Source organism: Tauraco erythrolophus, chromosome 1, assembly GCF_009769465.1.
Source record: "Tauraco erythrolophus isolate bTauEry1 chromosome 1, bTauEry1.pri, whole genome shotgun sequence".
Lineage (NCBI taxonomy): Eukaryota > Metazoa > Chordata > Aves > Musophagiformes > Musophagidae > Tauraco > Tauraco erythrolophus.
The window spans coordinates 50,339,067-50,364,566 of NC_141465.1; the positions used below are offsets into that span (position 1 = coordinate 50,339,067).

Consider the following 25,500-nt stretch of genomic DNA (forward strand, 5'->3'; position numbering starts at 1 on the left):
TCAAGCTCTGTTGTCTTCTCTCAGTGCCTCAATAAATGATAAGAGCTGATAAAAGGCAGGGCGCTTTTCTGGTAGCTAAATGAAACAAAGATGATGGGTATAGTTATTCAATTTTTAAATCATTCAGGAACTGTAGTTTGCATTAGTTTTTCTTGATTTTAGCATGCAGAAATTCATGGAGGCAGTGACGCTTGTGAGGTAAAGAAAATTAAAGCTACTTTTTATTTTTCTTATGTTGTGATAGTTTAATCTCCTTTCTTTGCATTATCATGTCCTCAAATATAAGTTTTTTTCTCATTTTTGTGACAACTGTATCTAGAAAAACCCCAACATCACTGTCATTTCATGGTATCACCACTAATATGCCAAAAAGTTCTTTGTTGCTGGTGAGAAACGAATCATGATCCACAGACACCTGACTAAAATTTAGATGAAGAACAATAAATCAGGATAATTCTTGGCATAGCAGACACAGATCTCTCAAAATAAAATGAGCATGATCAGTATTTGACTTACAACTCCTAGAAGACTCATGGATAGGGTAACACATCCTTCTCATTCTAAGGGTGAGGTTATTTCAAGCAACATTAGATGTCTAAAAAGGTAGAGATTTCATCTAAATTAGTTGTTTAAGACCCCTGTATATGAAAGCAGATGTGTTTTATTTCATGGTGGCTAGGATAGAAAGAACAAATGACCAAGGAGAGAGCCTGTAATTATGGAAGGAATTTAGACAACTAGCTTAGCTCAGCACCCAAATTTTAAACCATTAAAATTAGGTGCAAAGAATCTCACTCTGTGTATTATGTTGATGTTGAAGGGTATTTTACTGTTACTTGCATAAATATATGGTTCTGAGAGGAAGCAAGTCAATCTTCCTCTATGCCGTGTTTCCTGTACTAGCAGTGCCTTGAGCTAAACTGCTATAGAGAATGTACTACACACAAACAATGGCTTTTATAAGGGGTAATTTCCACTATCCCTTTCCACGTATTTCCACTATGAACGTTAGTTCTTCTATCAACGGTGACTCCTAATGACACCTACTACTTTGTTTTCTCCAGTCTGCATGTGCTGATATACATACCTCATGCCAGCAATTGTACATTATCTGGTAGACGACGTCTGAAACCAGGTGTGGTCTATAAAGTCTGTATCCTTGAGAAACTTTCTCAATCACCTGCATGTTATCATAAAGCTCATAGGGCTGCTTTCCCAAAGTGAACACCTCCCACATTAAGATACCTGAAAAAATATTCATGGCAAAGGAAGACAAGAAATGAAAGTCAAGCAATGCAAGAGAAACCCTTTTTTTCCCAGAACAAGACACATATGCAACATGTAACCAATCAGACTTTTTACAGAGAACGTTATCCAAAGAAAGGTATGGAGATGACTGACAAGTGTGATTCTGAACCCAAATGTAAAACAACTTCTACTGCAGTAGAAGACAATAAGACAATAAGGGGCAAAACCCAAGACATAGCAATCCATGCATTGTAGTTTTTACAAAATACATTAAATCATCCCCTTATATACATATGTATGTGTGGAAACACAGTAGAGAAAGAGAAAAAGGGAAATAAAACCAAAATGACAGCTACAGGTATTTATGTTTTTATAGAATAAATAATAAAATTTTTACTGACTTTTTAAAGTGAGTGGGACATACACTCCTTTGATATCAGAAAGATTTCTGAATGCTTTATAGTGTCAGCTACACATACCTATAAAAACTGATTATACTGAAGCAATAGAAATACTGGATAATATTATTATAACTAATTGATAGCTTTTCAAGAAAGAATTTTCATGGTAACTGAACATATGTGATGATAATGCCAACTGTAAAGTAAAAAAAAATGTGTAATATTTATTTCACAATTGTATGTAACACTGGCAGTAAAGATTTTTTTGAAAAGAAATTTATTGGACCTTTGACTTCTCTCCAGCTTGAAGGCTGGAGCATCATAGTGTCATGATGGGATCAGAGTAAAATGGTACCTGACTGCCAGCTTTCCCTGCTGAGAACATTAAAAAAACAAGACTATGTGTTCTCTGACATCTGTGTTTGGGATGTGAATACATCAGTTCAGTTCTTTAGTCCTTTAAAGACTAAATATTTTAAAACAACCAATTCAGAACTGACAGATCCCACTCTCCCTTTGCTTCCACTGCATCAATGGATAGTGTTAAAATGAGAAAAGATCTTCCAAGGAAAAATAATGTTTCTTATTGAAGTTAATGTCAATGTTGAAGTTAACATTAAAGCCTGGAGCCAGGATTTCATTGATAAGAGCAAAAAGAAAATGTACCACCAGAAAATTCAACTCCTGATCTAATTCTATGTATTATAAACAACATTTAAAGGTGGGTGAGCTGTTTCTCCACTGGAGTCAGTAATACTGGGACACTAGCTGATGTTAAAGGTAAGAAGCAGTCCAGAATTTGGAAACACTTTCATCTGCTTCATTCACCATTCTTCAATGTCAAGAACAGCGGGTTGCCAATCCTTTGTCAACTTGACAGCTGCCAAAATTTTCCTACTGGAGGAGCAAACCCATGTAAGTGGAATTTAAGCCCATTCACAGGAGGCCCCTTTTTCTTTGACAACTTTTGCAAACTCTTAGAAACACTGAACAGACTCCAGGGATATATAAATCATAGCTTGTAAACCATTGAAGTGGAAGTTCAAATATTTGAAATTCCTGGGTGGAAAGTGATCAGCAAGTGCATCTTATTCATGCCAAGATGCAGAGTCTGAGCTCACAGACTCTCTTCCGCAGCTGGCTCATGCAGAGAGTCCACTCTGACCTCTGCGACTAACAGAAAAGCTCTTTGACTTAAGCATCATGGATTTATGGTTTAAATACACTCAAATTACCGTTTGATCTCCACTGCCAACAGTTTACTTTACCATATTAAATATATATAAAGCAAATGGGAAGTGGGAAGAGTTTCTATGTGCCTAAAAGAAAAATAGTAGGGCTAAAAACTCCAAAGGAGATAGGGCTTGAATGCATAAAAATACTAAACAAGAACATAAGCTGTAACTGCTTTTTACATTCCTTAGGTGTGTAAATGTATAGCATTTCTGCTTAGTAAGCTGAGGAAATCCAAATGTAACTGCATATATGCACACATATTTATATGTCAAATTCCATACATACCAAAGGCCCATACATCTGACTTGCTGCTAAATTTGGTGTAATGAAAAACTTCTGGTGCTGACCACTTCACTGGAAACTTGGTTCCTAGTGAACTTATGTACAGGTCATCCAGAACATACCTACAAGGCAAGAACCAAACTTGTGCTGAGTTACAATGAAATACTATTTACTACTTCTTCCTTGTACATCACAAGATTCTAAGAAAAGCCTGGGCAGAATCCCATATTTCCAAAGGATACTTAATAGAGGCATTAGTTATCATCTATAGAACAGATCATTGCTATCAATTTATTAGAGATAAAATGCAGAATCATAGAAATGCCTGTTGTAAGGCTATCTAGCGCAGCCTCCTGCCCAAATAAGATTATTCCCAACGTGATAGAATCATAGAATGGTTAGGGTTGGAAGGGACCTCAAAGATCATCTAGTTTCAACCCCCCTACCAAGGGCAAGGAAACCCTCCAATACAGCAGGTTGTCCAAAGCCTCATCCAACCTGTTCTTGAACACTTCCAGGGATGGGGCATCTACAAATTCTCTGGGCAACCTGTTCCAGTGCCTCACCACCCTCTGAGTGAAAAATTTCTTCCTTATATCTAATCTAAATCTGCCCTCTTTCAGTTTAAAGCCATTACCCCTCATCCTATCACTAAACACACTTGGAAAAAGTCCCTCTCCAGCTTTCCTGTAGGCCTCCTTTAAGTAGTGGAAGGCTGCAATAAGATCACCCCGGCGCCTTCTCTTCTCCAGGCTAAACAGCCCCAACTCTCTCAGCCTGTCTTCATGGCAGAGGCGTTCCAGCCCTCGGATCATCTTCGTGGCCCTCCTCTGGACTCGTTCCAGCAGCTCCACGTCCTTCTTGTGTTGGTAAGTTATGATCAAGTAAGCTATGGCTCTGTGTAGCCAAGTCTTAAAAGCCTCCAAAGACTGCAGACCCATAGTCTCCCTGACTAGCATGTTTCAGTGTTCCACAGGTTTCCTGGGGAAACAACTTGTCTTACTGTCCAGCTTGATCTTCCTGAGCTACACTATGTGGCCAATGAGCAGTGTTATATCAGCTGGCACTGATGAGACTTGTTTGGCTCCATCAGCTTTGTAACTGTAGGTTGCCACAGGCAGCTTTTAGGTCCTCCGTTAGCCTTCTCCTCACCAGACTAAGCAGCCTGCTTCCTCAGCCTCTTCTCAGAGTACATGTTCTCTAGGCTGCTCATCCTCTCCAACTTCTCTCCGTTGAGGCTGCTGTTGATGATGCTTAGCCTCCAAATCAGGTGAGTAAGTTATGTATTCTAAGATTTCTTTAACAAACTTGACTAGTGAAATCTCTCAGGCCTTTAAATATTAACTTTTTGAGACAGCAGTATGACTTTATTCTAACCCCAGAATGGTTCATGGTCATTAATGGAAAAGGAGACACAAAGATCTGTATCACACCCCATGATGTAACTTTACTAACAGCTACTTACTAGCTGATCAATGCCAGTGAACTACATATACAATAACATCATAGCTTCACAAGACTCCCAATTCTTTTACTTACCTGGTCATCCCAAAGTCAGATACTTTCACAGTAAGATTGCTGTCAACCAAACAGTTCCGAGCAGCCTTTAGTAGAGAAATGAGAAAAGAGATGAGTGGAAAAAATACAAAGAGGAGCAAATGACATCATGTCTTGGTAATTTGCTAATAATAATTTATGTCCTCTAGCATTTCAGTGAAAAATGATATGCTTTGATTGAGGTAATGAAGTTTGGAATTGTAAGGGAAAACGAAGTAACTCTTGTATTTCACTTTCTGACTATTGATTGAAAAACATTCTTTACCATTATTCCAGCTTTACAAATAAGGAACTTGTCAAAACAGAGGTGAGAAACCCACCTTAACCTAGAAAAACAGCAACAAAGCCAGAAACTAAACTCGCTGTCTTTCAAAACGCATCATACTCCAGGGTCATTTTCAGTAGTCTGAGAATTTAACAAGGCATCAAAAAGTGAAAAACATTGATTGGATTATTCACAAGGCACTATGAACACAGTGGAGCAATGAAAGGTGATTTAAACAGACTGATTCATGAAAACTTCAGTGTAAGCCTAGTTCTGCAGATGGAAACCATAACATTTATCTAAGGCTGTATTTTCTGCCTGTGTACTTAATAATTTCTGTGATACAGTTAGTATCTACAGTCTTCAACCTGAAATCAAACTCAAGTTTTATTTCTGTTTTCTCATGGTGTACAGCCAGTTTTTGGACAACTGACTTTATATTTACAACTTGAATTCTGCTACCTAAGTTATCTGATATTCCTGGTTTCTGAATCAGGGTGTGACGATTAGTGAGGTATGGATTTAACAACTTTGTTTACACATAAAAACAATTCTTTGAAAGCATCAACAAGACGTTTAAAATGCTGCCTGAGGAGACTGCACTCTGTTGGAAAATTAAGCAAGTCTGTAACATAAATTGTCACTTCCAAATCTTCCAACATACTTTTGTCTAGAGTTAGAAAGCAAAATACTGCTACTGACTGTGAAGCAGAATGCATCAGAAATTTAGAATCATAGAATCATAGAATGGTTAGGGTTGGAAGGGACCTCAAAGATCATCTAGTTCCAACCCCCCTGCCATGGGCAGGGAAATCCTCCACTACACCAGGTTGCCCAAAGCCTCATCCAACCTGGCCTTGAACACCTCCAGGGATGGGGCATCCACAACTTCTCTGGGCAACCTGTTCCACTGCCTCACCACCCTCAATGTAAAGAATTTCTTTCTTATATCTAACCTAAATCTGCCCTCTTTCAGTTTAAATCCATTGCCCCTTGTCCTATCACTGCACACCCTTGGAAAAAGTCCCTCTCCAGCTTTCCTGTAGGCCCCCTTTAGGTAATGGAAAGCTGCTATAAGATCACCCCAGAGCCTTCTCTTCTCCAGGCTAAACAGCCCCAACTCTCTCAGCCTGTCTTCATAGCAGAGGTGCTCCAGCCCTCTGATCATCTTCGTGGCCCTCCTCTGGACTTGCTCCAGTAGCTCCATGTCCTTCTTGTGTTGGGGACTCCAGAGCTGAACACAGTATTCCAGGTGGGGTCTCACGAGAGCTGAGTAGAGGGGCAGAATCACTTCCCTCGAGCTGCTGGCCACGCTCCTTTTGATACAGCCCAGGATACGGTTGGCTTTCTGGGCTGCCAGTGCACATTGCCGGCTCATGTTGAGCTTCTCATCAACCAGCACTCCCAAGTCCTTTTCCTCAGGGCTGCTCTCAATCCATTCTCCACCCAGCCTGTACTTGTGCATGGGATTGCCCCGACCCACGTGCAGGACCTTGCACTTGGCCTCGTTGAACTTCATAAGGTTAAGTTCACTTTTAATAGGTCAATAAAATAACATCATATTTCCCCTAAGACTTATAGCAGTATTCTTGAAAGCTAAGTTTTGCATAAACTTTGGGTGTAAGTCCTTGGAAGGACTGATCCCCTTATTGAAAGCAACTTGAAATACTTGCTTGAAAACTGGTAGATAAACTAACTGCTATAAGAGCTAGACAGCTGCAGACTTTAAAGTTCTGCTTCTGCTTGCAACGCACCAGAGTAAATTCCAGGTTACTCTGATAGTGTTCTTGCTGGTTTTATAAAAGAAACAGATCCCAATTAGATAGATCCTTAATTCATTAAAAACAGTTTAGACGACCCAAATCTTCACCTCTTTCTCCGGGAGGACTATAGTGTCATTGGACAGAACCCTTTACTTCAGTGGACTAATTTTACCATTGGATGTCTGTGCTGCCAAGTGGTGCAGAAGTCCTTGAGAACAGAGCCCATAAATGCAGGCAGCATGGTGTGAAGTGCATTAGTCCCGTCAGCTCAGCTCTGAAGCAGAGCCTATTAGCTCGTTGGCGGTGCTGTTTACACGAGGCTTTAGTGCTGCTCGTCCAGAGCTGCCTTGTATTGAGCCAGCTGGGTGTCTCTGTTCAGCAGACCACAATGCTTTTTGGAGTGAATACCAACAGAGCCAACGCAGCTGTGGCTGCTCCTGAGGGGTAGGACTGCTTTGAGTTAGATCATCCCCCTACCTTCGCTGTTCCACTTCTCCTGTGGGATGGCTTACCAAATCTCTATGTATGAACTGGCAGCTCTCCAGAAATGCCATAGCATCACAAACATCATAACATATTTCCAGAAGCTGAAGTGCCTGTAGTTCCTTCCCATGGGTCCTTAGGTAGCTAAGCAAACAGCCGTTAGGCATGTATTCCGTCACTAGATAGATGGGATACGATTTTGAGCACACACCGTATAGTCTAACTAGTTTGGGATGATTAAGCTTCCTGAAATAAATAAAGATAAAATAATCAAAGAATAGATAGAGATTAATGTGCATTTCTGTAAGTTTTGTTCTTCAAACATTAATACAATGTACTGAAAAATTCTAGAGACTGGATACAATCCCATCTCAGAATTTCAATATTCATTTTCAAGAAGAACTGAGTGTCCTTCCAGTTGTTACTTTGAAACTCAATATTGACGGCAACCCAGAGAAGACTTGGTATTGATGAAATGACAATTTTATAGTCAAAATCTGAAATAGGATTTAGCAGTGCAACAGTGCAACCTTATTGGTGGGAGAAAATAGATCTGAGTTGGTGGGGTGGACCTTAGGCCTTAAGGTTTTCTGCTAAAATCATATTGCAAAGTTTCAAAAGGAGAATCCTATCATATCAGCTAGATAACTAACAGGAATGTAGTGCATTTCTTCAGGATACAAGATATTCAAGATATTCTTAAATTTGCAGGCTTCAATTATCATCTCATGGAACTTCACTGGAAATTCTAACATCTTTACCTCTTTAGAATCAGAGACTAAAACTTCAAGATTTATGTTCCTATTTCTGATATTTCTTAGTTATTAATCTATCTCTCATTCCTACCTGCAGGATGGTAGGAACAGCTTTCTAACCCTTACTGTATAAATGCTAATGAAACATAGTTTTAAGTTACATATATGGAACCTCTGCAATTGTGGAAGAAATGTTAACTGAAAACTTTGTAGATGACCCTATCAAGCTTTGTGAAGTTCTTTTGTTAATACTTAAAACATTCCATGTGGCTACCTATTTAGCTTGTGCCTAATACATTCAACACTACCTAATGCTATTTTTAAGAGGAAATTCTCTTTCTGTGTGTGCTACACATTACTGATTAACATTTGGAGCGATCATTATTTCCAAATAATTAAGCAATGCCATAGCTTACATCATGGTCTGAGCTTCTTCTATGAATTCATCTTCTGACATTGCTCCCTCTTTAATCATCTTTATGGCCACATCGTATTGTCCCTTCCACTTTCCCAGATGCACCACTCCAAACTGACCACTCCCTAACTCTCTCAACAGGACAATTTCTTCTCGTTTCAGCTCCCAGACTCCTGGTGGGACAAAAGAAATTCCTTTAGCAAAAAAAAATTGGACAAACGCAGGAGTGGTATCCTCAACATGCAATGCTGTTGTTTTCTCTGGAGGGTTGCAGAACCATGCAGTACTGAAGCAACATGCCTGTCTCTTGGCTTTGTGTTTGTTATGGAAGGAGGCTACACTTCCTACAAGTTTTGTTTGCTACTGCTTAAGTTTAAGCATTACAAATAGTTTTGAGAAAGATTTATGCAACAAATAATGATATATTTTCATGTAGGGGATTGAAGAACAAATATTACTGTGCCAGGTAATGTGGCAAAGGGAAAGAATGGCCATGAATCAGATGTGCTGGGGAAGGAAGCATGCAAGGTCTTGCACTGTTGATGTAAAACTTGACATAAAATGCCTTAAAAAGGGCACAATATAAAAGTTGATATAAAATGCCTTTGCATTCACCTTGCCCTGTACATGGACTAGATACACTTGTGGAAGGGATACCCTATTTCACAGAACCATGAAGTCTCAACGCTATAGTGGACAAGAGGAAACCGCCGAAGGAGCTATTGACTGAAAGAGAATCCTTCCCAAATTCTTACATTGCCTCCTGCATGGATAAATGGAAATGGCCACCAAACAATGAACTCAAAAGATCCTGTAGCCTCTTGCAAGCCTGAAAGCAGTGAGAGTTATGATTTTCTGGTTATTCTTTTTTTAGTGGCCAAAATTAATATCAGTTTCAACAAGGGAAATGATCTTCGTACCCTTTCCTAATGAAGCTGTAGTTGGGACTTTATTTACTTGCGTAGACACTGCATGCCGGAGTCTTGTCACCATACCTACAAGGAAAACCTGTTAAAGGTCACAATATATACATGAGTATTCTGAAATCAAAGATAATACAAGGAAACTAATATCTCTCCCCTCCTGCCATATTACAGCTATCCTGGTAATGACATATTCAATATTCAGCAGCTGCTGCATCATGACACAAAATTGAAAATTTTCTGTGCTTAAGGTCTAGTCCAGCAAAGATATTGCAAGAGGAGGTCGTACAATACCAAAAAATCACTGTACAGCAAAGGAAAACAACTATATTGATTGTGAAAATGTTAGATCAAGTTCCACTCAAGTTCTCCCAAAACTGGTGTTTCAAAATGTAGAGCATTTGGTATTGGAAGAGATTCACCATAAGTCTGAGAAGTCCAGATGCCTAAGCCAAAGCCAATCAAGTAGAAAGAACATATAGGGATTACCGGCTGAGTTGTGCTGATGGTAGTGTATAAGCTTGGCAATTGATTCAAAACAGTAATTTTCAACGAGGTAATTCTTGTTCTCAGGGGTTTTGTGCACATGGTAATGTTTGACTGTTCCTTTTTTATTTCTGAAAAACATCACAAAGCGCTGTACATGTCAAAGTCTTGCAAAGTGCCTCTAGCCTGTGTGTTAACAGATTAGCTAGTTGCTGAATGACCTGCAACACATCAGCTGGCCAGATAATGAAATATGTAGTAGATGCCACCAAGAAGACTGTTACACTTGTCTCAGTTCTGTTTTTCCCGCCTTTACACCTGCTGGCTATCTAGTACAGGCTCCTAGGGTATTGAAGACTTCTGCTGCATACTCTAATGTAGTCTGATGGTTAGCACTTGTCTCCCAACAGTTACATGTAGAGCAAAAGACTTTCATATACTGCCCTTGCAATGGTTCTACATCTAATTTTGAGCACCTTCCCCTTCCCCTTCCCCTTCCATTCCTTCTTACTCTTGAGACTGCTATTCTCCTAGGTTGTGTGCCTGTAACACGCCTATGTTTAGATGGGACAATTCTGGGCCTCCATTCCCCCATTCAGGGAGCCAAGGACATGTATGAGTTCAGGTAACTAATGTGGCCTGAAGGTGCATAAGGTCTCTCTTTAACACAATGTAAAGATTTTGTTGCTGACCAGTCACACCAAGGAGCATACCCATAGCTCGCTCATAGAAATGGTACGTGTTCTTTGGGTACTCACTCAGCAACCTTGCTGAATACAGACACAGTGTACATTCCTGCTTGGCTAGATTTCCGAACCATAAAAGCACCATCTTTCCCCTAATAAAAGAAAAAAAAAAAAGTTACAAGTAAGAATGAGGCTGGAATTCATTTCAGTCAGCTTTAGGCTTTTCTATTGTAATGCTTACAAAAGAGAGAAGGAGACGTGACTCATCTGACCTCCTTTAAGGACTGCATTAGGACAAGATGAATTATGCCTTAGAAATATTTATTTCTCTCCCCTAAAAAGAGGGTCTAGGTAACCAGTTGTGGTATCCCACTGTAAATGTTTAAAATCAGGTGAGTTGTAACCCAGCCCAGACATGAAGCACATAGTGTGCAATTTTGTTTTGGTGCACAGACACAGATTTATAGTTGAGGAGATGGAGAGTTGTTAACCCTGCCTCCTTCCTTGTGTCCCCTCCAGAGGCAGTACACATTAAAGACCTGAACACTGCCACACACATCCTGCCACACACATTCCATAAGAATAAGAGCTCTCTGTCCACCACACTCAGATCCTTTACATAATGAATTAATCTGATGTATTTTCTAGTGCCAAAGTATTTCTGAATTACTGAATAAGTACAAAGGTTTTCACTGACTCTATGATGTTTGACTATTTTTAGGTTTTATGTGATATTTCAGTCCTAACTTTAAATATCCACTTTTACTTCTATTAATGGTTTATCATTCTGGGCTAGAAATCCTGATTTTCAGAGTTCATTTAACAACTACACCTCTATTGTGCTAGGAATGGCTGTTGCAGGGAAGAAAGAAGACATCTGGAACCTCACACACAGGCCAAGGGCCATTGCTGTGAAGTTCAACGGGAATTTTATGTCCCCTTAAAATTAACTGGAGTCAGGACTGTCTAGCATCTTTCGTGACTGGGAGGTAATCATCTTTCTCCAGTGATTTGTCACACTTGAATTTCATTCCTGAACCTATGGTGGAGGTCTAAGGGAAAGGACACTGAACTAAGGCTCCTAAAGGGTTGGGTTATGTCAAAGTAGTTAGTGGCCAAGTGCCAAGGAGACAGACTGTGAGAAAGCAGCAAACTGCAAGGAGAGAACTTGTTTACATGGCACACCCAAGCACAAAGCATGGCTGAGGCTGCGTCTCCTCCAGAAGGATACATGGACAAGCCCTTCTGCAGTGGTCTTCTGTAAAGACTTGTACATCTGCCTAGTCCAGTGGTGCTTTCCATTCTTGCTCCTAGTCAGCTGTGCCCAGGCAATGCTCAGTGGGAATAGCACTGACTTTGATTGGGGCTGTCTGCTTGTCTGGGTGAATTTCTTTTACTTCACATTTGTGTACTGTAAAGCCATCACAGAGAATTCCCCTAGAGTGATCTGCAGAAAGAGCCACACTGTAGAAAACAACGCAGGCCTAGAGGTAGAACTAAAAAGCAGAGCTCTGAGGGGAAATGCACTCAGTGTGGCTTTGTTCCAAGCCTATTTTAGAGATATATCATTTGTTCATTTACGTATAAGAGCCATAAATGCATCCAGTCATTTTTGGACATCTTTTATCCATACCAAGCTAGCACAAGAGTTTCCAACTCTCAGTGATACTACAGCTATTTGAAGAGCATCAGCATCCTCTAGCTACACAGTATAGCAAAGACAACAGACACGGAAGCATTTCCATGGTTGTTCATATACAAGTGAGGAAGGATATGTAGGACCTTCTGATGGAGCAGCTGCTCAGACTTGGCACGGGAGATATTACCAGCATACCAACTGCAAAGAGAAATATTGGGCTTATTATTAACAGGTTTGTTTCTGAATGAGGCACAGCAGACATGAAAAATACCAGACATAGTAAACATTTTCAAAACTGCTATTAAAAGTTAGAGAGTAGGCTTGGGATTTTTCCTGCATGTGTGAATTTAGACCATGAGATAAAAGGGAAACCACTAGTTCCCATCTGCTTCCTCTCATTCAGTGGGACTCCTCAGCTTGAAATATCTGGGCCCACTCTGTGACTCTGACTTTTTACAGTAACTCCTTAGAGGAGGATCCTGCTGCCCTAAAGCTCTGCCAGGAGCTCTACCAGAAGCAGTTTGCTCTGTCTCCTGCAGACCATGGTACAGCTGTTTCCCTAAAAGCTGGGAGGTGCAAAATTCTCCTATAACCTTGAACCTTCTGATTGTCATAATATTTAAGTAAACTGAGAGATCTCAAATGGAGGAAACAAGCCAAACATGCTATGTCAGATCAGTTCAGGGAGCTCCAGTGAAGACTTTTTAATAGCAGTTCACTTTTATGTAGCATCCCTTTATTAGTGTACAAGACTGATTTATCTAAATGACTCTTTTGTCTCAAAGCACATACATTCACGCCTTCGGAAGTCTGTGAGCCAGTGATGTTGCTGATGGCAATATCTATAATTATTGTCATTATTATGACAGGCATACATAGGATACCATTGCTCTAGATATAGTGGATGTGTGAAGTGGAAAGATGATCTCTGCCCAAAGAATCTTTTGGTTCTCATGCAGAGATATTCTATATACTCACTCATGCTTAGCAATACTCTGCTCTTCCGCCAATATTTGTTCACTGACACCAGAGTTTTCCCTGCAAAGACAAAACAACATGTTAGAATTGTGAAAAACTAGTTATGAAAAATGCCTTCCTTGGGTTAAAAGTCCTACTACAATTATTTTTCAAGTAGTTATACCATGATCTAAGGTGAATATTTCAGAAAGTTGAGACACATTTAATTGTCTGGATTTTTTTATGGCTTGGTAAACACTTATACAGCCTTTCCCCTCCACTGTGCAATGTGTCGGAAAGCCAAATATTCTCTGTATATGCTGTAACAGGTAATGAAATTACGTAACCTTTTAGTGACCTTAGGAAGAGATTACATCTACCTTTTCAAAATTTACACGGAAGATCTCCAAAACTGCACAACTCTAGACTTTCCAAATAAATGTTCTTAGCATGACAGACAACAGAAAGAGTTCATGTGGTAGAAAAAGAGGCCTCTAAAATAACCTCCTGTGCAGAAATAGTAATGGTTTTTATTTATGCTGTCTTTTACAGGATACTATAAGAGTAGGCTTTTTAGAGGAAACCTCTGAATCTTGTTCAGTATGGTTTACCGTGAGACAATCTGTTATGTTTCTGTGAGATTTTCATTCAAATACTTAGGTATACATTTAATGCTTACAATGTTGTGTCATGCTACTAAAAAGGAAAAGATGGGGCTGAGGTATCACTTCAACAGACCTAGACTCTCTTTACCCTGTACTGGACTACTCGCACACTCACTACTCTCATACAAAGCCGTGAAAGTGCTAGCAAGGCTGATTTAATGTTGAAATAAGAGTACAAAGTTTGAAATCCCAGCATCATTGAAGTCAGTGGCAAACCCCTATTGATTTAAATGAAACCAGGATTTTCAACTGATATTTTTTGCATTAATGTGTGAATCAAGAAGAAAACTTATATCTGATTCTATACCTTTCAGGAAATTATATGCTTAGTACTCAGAAAGTTATTTAAAAAGAAAAATATTCCAGAAATACTGCCTAATCTTTACTAGAGTGGTGAGGAAAACATTTAAGCAGTGGATGGCTGCATACTGATTCACCTTGGCTCATCATCATTCAGAGATAACTTTCTCAAGTAAGTGCTCGGTACACAACCTTCATTCCTGCAAAATAAACAGTTCACAGTTTAGCTATCGTGCATGACCGCATCTTAAATTTGATCACTTAAAATAGGAAAAGAGAATCAGAATCACTTTTTAGAACGCCACTAACAGAAATGCTCATGGTTAAAACATTTCTGCTTTTACTTACCACGTACAAAAATACAGAAGTAATTTTTTTCAGAAAATTATCTTTTAATGAAGTACTCTTTTCACTAGTCATTGAAATGTCTTCTTCCTCCATGATTGGTTTCATCATATGGAAGATTGGAGCAGCTGTTCAATAATATCATTACATGCCATCTCAGTTGCTGTGATGAAGGATGTCAGTGGCTAATGGGTGCCAGCTGAGTATCCAAGGTCAAAGGCAGAAAGTCAAGAGGTAGGCTCAGCATTCCTCCTGACACAACACCAGATGCAACTGAGAAGCTAAGCTACGTGAATATGGGCAGCTGAGCTACCGCTTACAGCAGCCTGCAACATGGCATCTTGGATCTAAGTTACGGGGGCCAACGAGCATCTGTAGTTGTAAGGGGGTGGGCTGTATGCTGTACTATCAGAAAAATAAAAAGAGTACATTGTGTATTTGAATATGGTTGGACACAGAAAGGAAAGGTTTCTTTAACACAGATCTCAGTATTGTGTGAAGAAAACTGAGAGTGCGTGAAAACAGGTGAAACAGGTAACCCCTGATGTTTGTTCCTACTACATTCAAGAAAACAAGATCTTCTTTTTTTTTTTTCCAAGCAGAATTTAAAGGTTTTGTTATGATGTATATTTGACTTGCCCTTACAGAATCAATACTGCAAAATTCTCAATTTCTCAAGCCAAAGAAAAAGCTGTAAATGCCTCCCTTTCTCTTGATCTCCCTCTGCTCCTTTGTTCATCCTAGAGGTCTCTACTCAGGCTTTGTAAGCAGAGCTGCCTGCATCATATGCTCTTATGTAGCCATAAACAGTCCAGTGAAGGCATTTAAAAGCATATCTCAGCTTACTAATTTATTATTGTCTTTGAGTTGCCGGAGTTGAGTGCTGCTTTCTTCATCCAGAACTGTACGCCAATCCTGTGAGTTATAAAGCACAGACACTTTACCTTAAGTTAAGGTTGCTTTATTTGTTGAGTTCCTTGCAGTTGTAAACTTCATGAGTGAATTATGAGTGGATCAGGTAATTTCATTCTGTTCCAAACCAGTTTGGGCATCCCCTAGCTCAAAAACTCTTCCCTTCCACAGTTCTATGAAGTACATAAAATCAAACTCAGCTAGTATCCATCATGAGACAGACAAGGAATCTTATCTCTTCCAGGCAGCTCCTGTTTGTTGCACTGTCTTTTTCTCCAGTGTAATCCTAAAGCTGTTTCTCGTTTAATAACTTGGCAAGAGAAGGTCTTTTCTGACCTAGCTTGGTATTAATGAAAAATACCTTATTTCAAGTTGCTGAAAGGGATTCCTCCACTTGTGAACCTCAAAGAGAATAATTAAACCCTGTGCAGGATGGGGGTGTGCTGTCTTTGTGGAATAGTATTGCTAAAGCTGGGGAGAGACTAACATGGTGATTTGTGCCTTAGCAGTTCTCACTGGTCTCCTGTGCTGTCACTGTTATTGCAGTAGTAATGGTGTTGTTCTAAAGATGGTTTGTGCATACAAGAGAGACAACATTTCTGAGGAGAGATTTTATCTTTTTACTCACTTAAACTAAATAGTTGGGAAAAAAACAGATAGCTTCTGTGTACACAAGCCCTGCTTCAGGCACATACCCAAATTGATGCCACCAGATACTATCTTAGCTAGTATACTAGGCAGTGATTGTTGTAAATCTTACTCAACCTGGCAGCCAAGGATGATAATGAAAATGGAGTTGCACAGAGGACAATGAGGCTTCTAGAGCAATGTTTAAAAGCTACTAAGCTAGTTCTAACATAGATCCCTAAATATACTAGGATTGCCTGCAGTGTTGTCTATGAAGATGAGATACGTGGAAGGCCAAGGGCATACTTACCCTTCCAAATCTCTTGCTTTCCACCAGCCAGAATCTTCTTCTTGGAATACACAGTATTTATTGCTTCTGACAAGCTGGATAGCTGAATTTCCTTCGGGCTCATAGTTGCATTGGCCCACAGCTGTAGTCAGGACTGATTTGTCTGGTGATAGCACCTGAGGCAAGCTTCTACGCTTCCGCTTTTGAAGACAGAGAAAATAAAATGGTAAGGAGATGCAGCACAGGGTACAGTAAGCACATGATTGCTTATATCTTCAACATGTATAATGATGTTAGGCCAATTAATCAACACTAAGAAGATAGGCACAGACAAGCAGCTTTCTCCTCATCCATTTAAGAAGCACAGCCCAGATACTGTTATCCATATTTGTGAGACAGGTGTGAACAGAGCCGAGTTCTGTGATAATGACTTCAGAAGCAATTAACTCTGAGTGGAGGGTAACATTGCTGTAATAGGAAGATCTCATTACCAGAAGTATGTGATAGACTTGATTTGTATCAAAAGCCTGCCACCTATCTGAAGCTGACACTACTTAATGAACTGTTGCAATTTATGTGCTTTGGACACCACATGACCAAATCGTGCTTTACTATAACTAAGTGCGATGATGTCCCGTTGCATCAAAAGACTCCATCACAGTATTATAAAATATCTTTTTTTTTTTAATGACTTTTGATCAATAGTAATGTTACCATGAAGCACAAGCATCAGTCAATCACTACTAATCACTGAAAGCAAAGAGCTATGCTGATTCTAAGTGATTCCCTTTCCTCACTGTATTTTATTGATGTTTCTCTGCTAAGCATGTTGGATTTAAGGAATCCCACTCCTTGGTGCCTTTCCCTGTGCAAAGTTAAACAAGCATAAGTATGTTACTATGGGATTCATCTTACCTAGCTTTGACTTGAGTTTTCGTGTGAAATATGCCATCCTACAGAAGCATCTACCTCTCATCACTGATTGTTGAGGAGAGCTACACAAATGACTTGGATGAGAAACCTGACATTAAAGTTAGGTGCCATCGATCAAATCATGGGCAAAAGAGCATCTAAAACTAAGGCACTGAAATGCATTTAGAAATTGGGGAAATGTCATCACAGAAAATCCAGACATCACAGTTCTTTAAGAGCAAAGAAAACTACACTTGAAACACTGACAGTAAATGATGAGGGAAAATAAGAAAGACTTAGGAAAAAAGCTCTAAATGCCTCCTATTTATTATTGAAAACCACTGTAATGCAATGCCAGGGAAGAATACCAAGGGTCCTGAAGCAGGCTGTGATTCCATTAAATCAAGTCCAAGTGACCATGGCATTGTATATTTGCTTGTTTTCTCTTTATACACGTTTCTTAATTTAAACAAGGAGAAACCAAAGAGCCAAGTGAATTCCTAATTCAGTTCACTGAGCCAGAAGACACACGTGGTCTCTTCCTGCAAATACACAAAGTCTCAATCTGATCTCACTAAGCTCGAGTGGAGATATTAATTCTTACAAGAGGTATCACTCACAGTAGAGTCCTCCTCATTTGACTAGAATTAGGTCTGTTACTCATCAAGTACTATTGATTGAACCCAGTAAGGGTGGTTTCTGTTGCTCATATCTGACTTCATTGGAAAGGATCTTATAGCTCGAGGGCCTGTGATTGGCAGGATTCAAGGCTTAGACTGCTTGTTTGATTTATGGAATAATGACAGAACTAGAGTTGCCTGTAGCTGTTATAAAGATACAGAAAATTATAATACAGAGATTAAACTGTTTTCTCTTTAAAGCATCTAGTGATGTTAGAGCAAGCTGATATTCAGCAAATGTGTTTATGAGCTGATATGCACCTCTGAGCTTTGGCCTTGGTAATTTTTGGAAATCAAATTGTTTTTTCTTAATTTCCTGTGTTTTGCTTACAGAACAATCAAGGTGTCATCTTCTGATGGATCTTTCATCTTTTTGTGTGAACAGAAGAAAGTGCAAAACATTGGCCAAGTAAATGGCAGAAAGAGTTATGATCACAGAAATGAGTTTTGCTTTGTCCAACCTGCCATTGAAGAGAACTAGTCGAAAATGAGCACATCAGGTTTTCATCCCTTTAGGTTTCACTGCTGGATGTGTATTTGTCTGTCGCAATTTAATGGATGGATTTCATCTGTAACCTGGTACAGATTAATATCCTGATTTGTGTCCATATATACAGCTTTCCATTTCCAGCACTGGTTGTAAGCCCCAAAGCTTTTCCTAATAGTAACTGAGTGGATCTTATTATTTCCTTTATGCTGGCAGTGATATTATAGTGGTTTTCATACTGATGACTGTACTACTGTCATCTGGAGAGCCGTAGGTGACAGTCAGATTCAGCTGCCATGTGTGGATACAGCTGAAAGTATGTGCTGGATCACTTCAACTTCCCTAAACCTTGTGCAATACATAAGCAGGAGAAGATATGTGTGTGCACTCAGTGGACTTCAATGACCTGATCTGCTACTGCAGTAATGCTCTGACCTACATGAACCATTTGCCATTGCAATGATGGCAGATGCCAGGCACCAGCAGAGGTGAAAGTGTTTCTCAGGCAGGAAGCTCCTGCGTCCTGCTGTTGTCAAAGTACAAGGGAAGTGCCCACTGGTTCCCATGAATGGACCTTTGTGCCCACTATTCTTTGTAGCAACATCACTCCTTAGGAACCAGCTACTCTGTGGGAGACTAGAGATACAACGCTGAACCGATGAAACGGACAGGGGCTTAGAAGGTTCAGGATGTAAGCATGAAAAAGTAACGCCTCATGCAAAATGTAATGCCTCTGGTCAGTTTTGCCAACATGCAGATTTAATGTCCCTGATTAGCTGGGAAGAAAGCAAGGGAGCAAGACTTGGAGAGGCTGGAGAGGTGAGGGGCATGAACTGAGAGGTAGGCAGAAGGAAGGCTGGAGGTACAGTTGTACCTCTGATGATAAAACTGAGAAGATGAAAGGGAAAAGTAAAAATGTGCTGAGAGCTTGTAGAAGTAACTCTGTGACTAAATATAGACTGTTCCTCACCATGAGAAGCTTTCTTAACCTGATTATATCATATGGCTTGGGAAAATGAAGTCAAGTTGTTCTAACCAGATGTGGTAGTTATTATATCTGCATTTACTGAACCTGTTTTAGAAGTATCCATCTGAAAACTGTCATGTCCCTGCTTTTCAAATTTCCCTTTCAAATTATCTTCTCTGAACTCAAGCAGACAACAAAAATAAATCATAAAGGCCTAGCAGAAGCCAGCGTGTTCAGCAGCAGATTTGCATGACTGATGGTGTCTCCAGATAAACAAAGCATCTCCTGATGGAAGGCAGGCAAAACAGACCACGGTATTCAAAATAGGTTACGCTGCCGCATGTTCACAATCCTATTACTTTCAAATCTCATTATCAGAAAAAATGTCAAAAGGTTCTTTGTTAATAGCTTCTTTCCAAGGCTTTATTATTATTCTTTAAGCTCCATTTTGCAGCTCTTGTGATTTATCTTCTATCTCTCGATAATCTATGTGTTTCTTAATGTCCTGGCTGCTCATGTCAACTGTATACACAAAAAATCCAGCTTTTTTTTCTTTTTTCTTTGAGTTACTTTCTGATTAACAGAGAGGCTAGGAAGCAGACTCAGACTGTATTCTAAAGATATAGAACAGAAGACAAATGAAAATGAAGCAAGAAATAGAAATTGAAAATCCCATGATTTGAAACCCAATCTGGTTTAATTTGGAGGAGGTTGGGTAGCGATCTGTGAATACACAGACAGACCATATTGTTAGTCCTTTTTTAAATAGATAAAAACATCATAACTTGAGCCACTTTGTTCTCTTCTATTCTCTTGTCATTGTCACCTCTTTCTCACCTACAAACCTCAACAATTAGGCTGGGCAGTAAAACTAAATCAAAGATACCCCTATTGCCCTTGTATTTGTACAGAAGGAAATAGATGAGGAAATATGCATAGAAGTGCATCTTCCAGTCTTGCTTTTATTCTTAACCCTACCAACTGTTGCCCTTCTTCATCAAGGAACTGCTGTGCTGGAAGACTCAGGCTGAATCAAGAACGAGTAGTGATTTTTGGAATCCTAGCGTCCTGTTTGTCTCTGGGTCTGTGAAAGCCTGCCGTTCTCAGATGTACAGTAAGGCCCAGTGGGTGCTGGTGGGACATCACACTCTTGGGTTTCTGTCTGATATAAAGTCAGGTTGTAGGTAAGAGCACATAAAGAGCTCAGATGCACTTCCCCATTCATTAACTTAGAGGTTGTTTCTGTAAATTCGGGCTAAGTAGACATTCCTAGCCAACCATCTGTACTCCTGACCCAATTCCAGAGCAGCGCAACTTGGGACCTGCCTGAGGTAAGCACAGTTCATACACCATTTCTCGCCCAGGCAAAGCAGGTATATTTGTTCACATCTTCATTTACAATGTTTTCTCCAAGTACTAGGAACACCATTTTCACTGGGGAGGGTGGTGCAGGGGTTTTTGAAATCTTTAGGAACAGGTACCTCCTACACACTAGAGAGCTCATTTTGGTGGCATTCCCTGATGCCACTGGAAGTAAGTGTGTAAAGTAAAAGACTTCACTACAAGGACTGTAGCCACTATTGCCACCAGCACGTTAAGTGAACCAAAAGTGGCTGAAAGTTTCCCAGTTTGCCATTTATAGCACATGAAAGAGGGAGGTGAGTTCTTCCCTCTGACATGCTGGTGGACACAAGCATGTTGAAGCTGCACTGCAGATTAGAGATCCACAACAGCTTCCAGTGAGTGGCTGTTTGTAATTCTCCATCCCATCCCACAGCCCTCCCTACCACCTGGATGCTGGGTCTTTCCCTGTAGCCAGGTACTCAAAGGTTTTCACCTACCAGTGTTTGAGGGACTGGAGGCAATGGTTTCACAGAGTCAGTTGTGCAACACAGAGTCACATCTAGAAGAAATAAAGAAAAAATCGTGAGTTTAGATAAGGCTCTATCTCTTGAGGCTTTCTCACTTGCAGATCTACACAGTGGCAGCAAACACCCTGAGGTATTGACCTGCTTTAGCTCTGTATTTTCCAACCTTCTCTTAATTCAAGCACTACCTCAATATCTTTAAAAACCCCATTGACCATTGTTTTCATCTATGCCAAAATACAAATTCAGGGAAATTTGTGGTTGTATTTAGCTCTGTGGTTTTCTGAGTTCTGCTAGCTTATTTGATTGCATACAGAGGGAAACACATGTAAGCATTATTTTTATGCTGTTTTTTTTTTTTTAATAATTTAATTGACACTTTTAGTCTACTAAGCAGTAATTAAGCAATACTGCTTACAATTACCCAGTGATTACAAGACTGAGGCTGTCTGGAGTCATCCCTACATAGACAGTCCCCCTGTGCTCCACACGTCTCTGTTAACAGCCTCAGGAGCTTATCTGGGAACAATTTTAGAGCACATACAGCACATTATCCCACATGTATTATTATCTCAGACATAAACAAAACGTTCAGCATACAAAAATTCTCTTTTGAAGTTTCTTTTTGTCTAAACCATCCATGCCTGATAATGGGGTATTTCCTTGTCCTTGCAACTGAGTGGGTGTGCCATGGCCTCATTTGCTTTTTTAACAAGCAGTTTTTGAAACTATATGAAGCTCTTCAACTTACTGTTACAAATCAGTTGAAAACTCTTTACGTTATTTAGTGTTCCATAATGATGAAACCTGTAGTAATAGTAGATAAGCTTATATCATTACTTTCAATTTTTGAAAGCAAATGCTATACTGTTACTGGCAGTCTCACAGATCTAAATCAGGTTGCTAACTGCTCACACCTACATTTTTGGATTTAGCTTCTAATTTTGGGTTCATACTTTTTTGATTGTGACTGCAAATGCTTAAGACCAAGGTTCAATCATGACTGAAATCAGTAGATCTAACAGTGCTCTATGATTTCAAATAATCAAGCTATAAAAGACTGAATTCCAAATGCTCCTAAACTCCTGTTCCCTCTCTCAAACATGGCCTTTCACTGTTAAGCATGTGCATAGAAATGAGGGAATTCTCTTCTGAATATGTAGAACCTAGGAGGGTACCACTTTACAAATTTTCATTTCAGTCTTTATAGAAAAAACCCCGAATGACTAAGTTCTACAAAAAATGCTTCAGAAAAGCAAGTTAAAATTAAAAAAAAACCAACATGATAAGTTAAATTACACTGTCTAGAAAAAAAACCCTATATAATTATATATTAATATAACAGTTTCACTTCTATTTATTTATGACATTGTATTGTTTTACGCTCATTCATACAGACTCTTCTGCTGAACTTCCATTGTTCCTACCCATTCAGCTTATGGGGCCTCATCACTTAGAAGGGTCTTGCAGCATAATGCTGCAATTTAGCTAAAGATCTTAAGAATAAGGAGAAAAATAATTCCACCTGGTTATCTTGCAGGTAAAAATGCCACTAATTTTTTGATCAAACACAGTAGATATAATTTTGTGTATTACTTCCCCCAGTTATATCATAAGCGACAATGTATAGTAGCTATGATGTTAAAAGAAGCTTAGCACATACATCAAACAGTGTAAGTAGATTAGCTTTAATATTGACGACACTGCCTTAAATGTCCACGTGATTTGGCAATATTGTGAAAATATCAATGAGACTAATCAAACAAATAAAAGAACACATTACATTTCTCCCAAATCGTACATCCAGGGGCTGCTTTACTGGTCTGGTTGCAACAGAGAAAATTCCCATTGATGAAGAATCCTTTATGGTACTTGTTTAGTAAATCAGAATTGTCTTTAATTTCTGGAAAGCACAAAGAAACCAAAGAGAACATGACAGACTGCAAAATGGAATTTTCCTTGTGATCAATAGAGTCTGCTGCCCTAAACCCGATCAACCTGAATGCTTATTGACTCCTAGCTCTAGACCCATATCCTGGTCACATTTCTATCTCTTTATCATATTCATCTATGCAAACCCAAGTCAGAAATCCATAATCCCTGGCTACCTGTGTCTTTGAGAGAGAAACCTGGCTGTCAAGAAAGAGGTACAGTACAATCCAACAAAACGCCCGAAGCCAAAACAGAATCCAACAGCTATGATTCAAAACCATGGATCTTATAAAGATTTCACTATCAATAATAAAATTAATTAAAAGAAAACATTTTCATATATCAAAATATGCTGAGTATTTTCCTAGAACTCAATGTGCACTAGCAGCCCAGAAAGCCAACCGTATCCTGGGCTGTATCAAAAGGAACATGGCCATCAGGTCGAGGGAAGTGATTCTGCCCCTCTACTCTGCTCTCGTGAGACCCCACCTGGAATACTGTGTTCAGCTCTGGAGTCCCTAACACAAGAAGGACATGGAGCTACTGGAACGAGTCCAGAGGAGGGCCACAAAGATGATCAGAGGGCTGGAGCACCTCTCCTATGAAGACAGGCTGAGAGAGTTGGGGCTGTTCAGCCTGGAGAAGAGAAGGCTCTGGGGTGATCTTATAGCAGCTTTCCAGTACCTAAAGGGGGCCTACAGGAAAGCTGGAGAGGGACTTCTTACAAGGGTTTGTAGTGATAGGACAAGGGGCAACGGATTTAAACTGAAAGAGGGCAGATTTAGGTTAGATATAAGAAAGAAATTCTTTACATTGAGGGTGGTGAGGTACTGGAACAGGTTGCCCAGAGAAGTTGTAGATGCCCCATCCCTGGAGGTGTTCAACGCCAGCTTGGATGAGGCTTTGGGCAACCTGGTGTAGTGGAGGCTTTCCCTGCCCATGGCAGGGGGGTTGGAACTAGATGATCTTTGAGGTCCCTTCCAACGCTAACCATTCTATGATTCTATGATTCTATGATTCTATGATTCTATAACTCTCTATTGTAAGAAAATTATATTCACTGATACTCAGTATCAAAAAAGATACTCGTTACCCCATATGGTAAATCCAAACCAACATTTATCTGTCAAAATACATTTCTTATTTAAGCACACCAAAAGATAACACTGTCACAAAAATATTTATTTTATATTGAAAGAACTGGCTTACTCTAGAAAAATGGCCCGGTAGTATCACTGTGCTAGAGATACATTAGTTCTGTATCTAAAAGGAATGAGGAAAGTGTCAAGACTTTAAAAACTGATTGTTTCAGGACTGACTTTCTCAGTCCTGCTGTGATGAGCCATGGTAAATCCAAGAGAGTGCAGCAAAAAGATCAGGGCGCCCTTGACAAAAAGTGCTTTTTATATGCTTTTTAAAAGTCTTGTAACCGTTGGAATATTTATGCTACTGTTTGTCTCATGAGCATTACAAAGTATATCACTTACACAACTTTATTTTTCACAAATTTTATTTTAAAAGATCTTACTGAAAATCTTTGTTTCTAGAAGGCTCAATGTAGTTAGTTTGCCAAATGCTTTCCATTCCACTTCTGGTCCATGTTCTCCGTTACATTGCCAAATTAATTGATAAACTTTCACTTCTGTGTATGTCAAGGGAGTCACAGAGAGGTAGCTTGTGCATAGTCTTGCAAGTAAAATTGGGGAGTATATTTGTTTCTAGCCCGTTATAAATTGCCTGTTTTGTGTGAGGTTTTTGCCTTCACTGGAGTTATGCAGGGATACATTTTTCTGCCTGTAACTTTGCATGACTCTGATTTTGCTTCATTGAAAACAACAGAAATTTCCTTGAAAAAAAGGGGAAAATACAAAGGAAGAACCACTAGCGGCATTGGTTATCAAAATGACATTTATCCAGGTAAGCACTATACTGACCACATCAGGAATGGTTGTGCTTTATTAACATGCATCAGTAAAGATGGAATATATGGTGAAGATTAAAAAATGTCCATGAAAAATAAAAAATAAGCTTTATTTTGACTCATTTCTCACTGAAACCTTCAGGCTTTAAAATTTCTAATCCATTCTTAAAAATATCATACATTGCAACCAGTTGGTGCTGAGGTATAAAAGAGACTAAAAACTAGTGACGAAGAATGGCACAAAATGGTGAGGCAGGAGCATTTTCCTATCTCTCCTCACGTTATTTAAATATTTTGGTATGGAAAGGAATAATGTTACCTTTATGCAAAGCTGCAAGCCACCTCTCCCGGCTCTCTTCATTAGTGGCATAGATGTAGAGAAGTCCACCATTGTACACAATCTGGAAGAGGGTGGGAAAACCAGCATGGTGAGAATATACTGCCTGAAAGCATATTACTATGCAGGAGGGGAAAGGAAAAGGGGATGGGAACGAAAACA

At 39.5% G+C, this 25,500-nt stretch overlaps 1 protein-coding gene across 1 annotated transcript in view; it reads right to left on the bottom strand.

The window, feature by feature from the left end:
• The window catches only part of BMX (BMX non-receptor tyrosine kinase), a 28,920-nt gene continuing 3,420 nt past the window's right edge, over positions 1–25,500 (bottom strand). The window contains exons 3-18 of the mRNA XM_009983386.2: positions 25,321–25,402; positions 22,932–23,051; positions 21,122–21,183; positions 16,256–16,434; positions 14,199–14,261; positions 13,118–13,177; positions 12,283–12,337; positions 10,573–10,652; positions 9,818–9,945; positions 9,326–9,400; positions 8,407–8,578; positions 7,265–7,481; positions 4,707–4,771; positions 3,171–3,289; positions 1,088–1,245; positions 1–75 (exon numbers count right to left, since the gene is read on the bottom strand). Coding sequence (XP_009981688.2) covers positions 1–75; positions 1,088–1,245; positions 3,171–3,289; positions 4,707–4,771; positions 7,265–7,481; positions 8,407–8,578; positions 9,326–9,400; positions 9,818–9,945; positions 10,573–10,652; positions 12,283–12,337; positions 13,118–13,177; positions 14,199–14,261; positions 16,256–16,434; positions 21,122–21,183; positions 22,932–23,051; positions 25,321–25,402 — 1,710 coding nt within the window. The remainder of the gene's footprint in view (positions 76–1,087; positions 1,246–3,170; positions 3,290–4,706; positions 4,772–7,264; positions 7,482–8,406; positions 8,579–9,325; positions 9,401–9,817; positions 9,946–10,572; positions 10,653–12,282; positions 12,338–13,117; positions 13,178–14,198; positions 14,262–16,255; positions 16,435–21,121; positions 21,184–22,931; positions 23,052–25,320; positions 25,403–25,500) is intronic.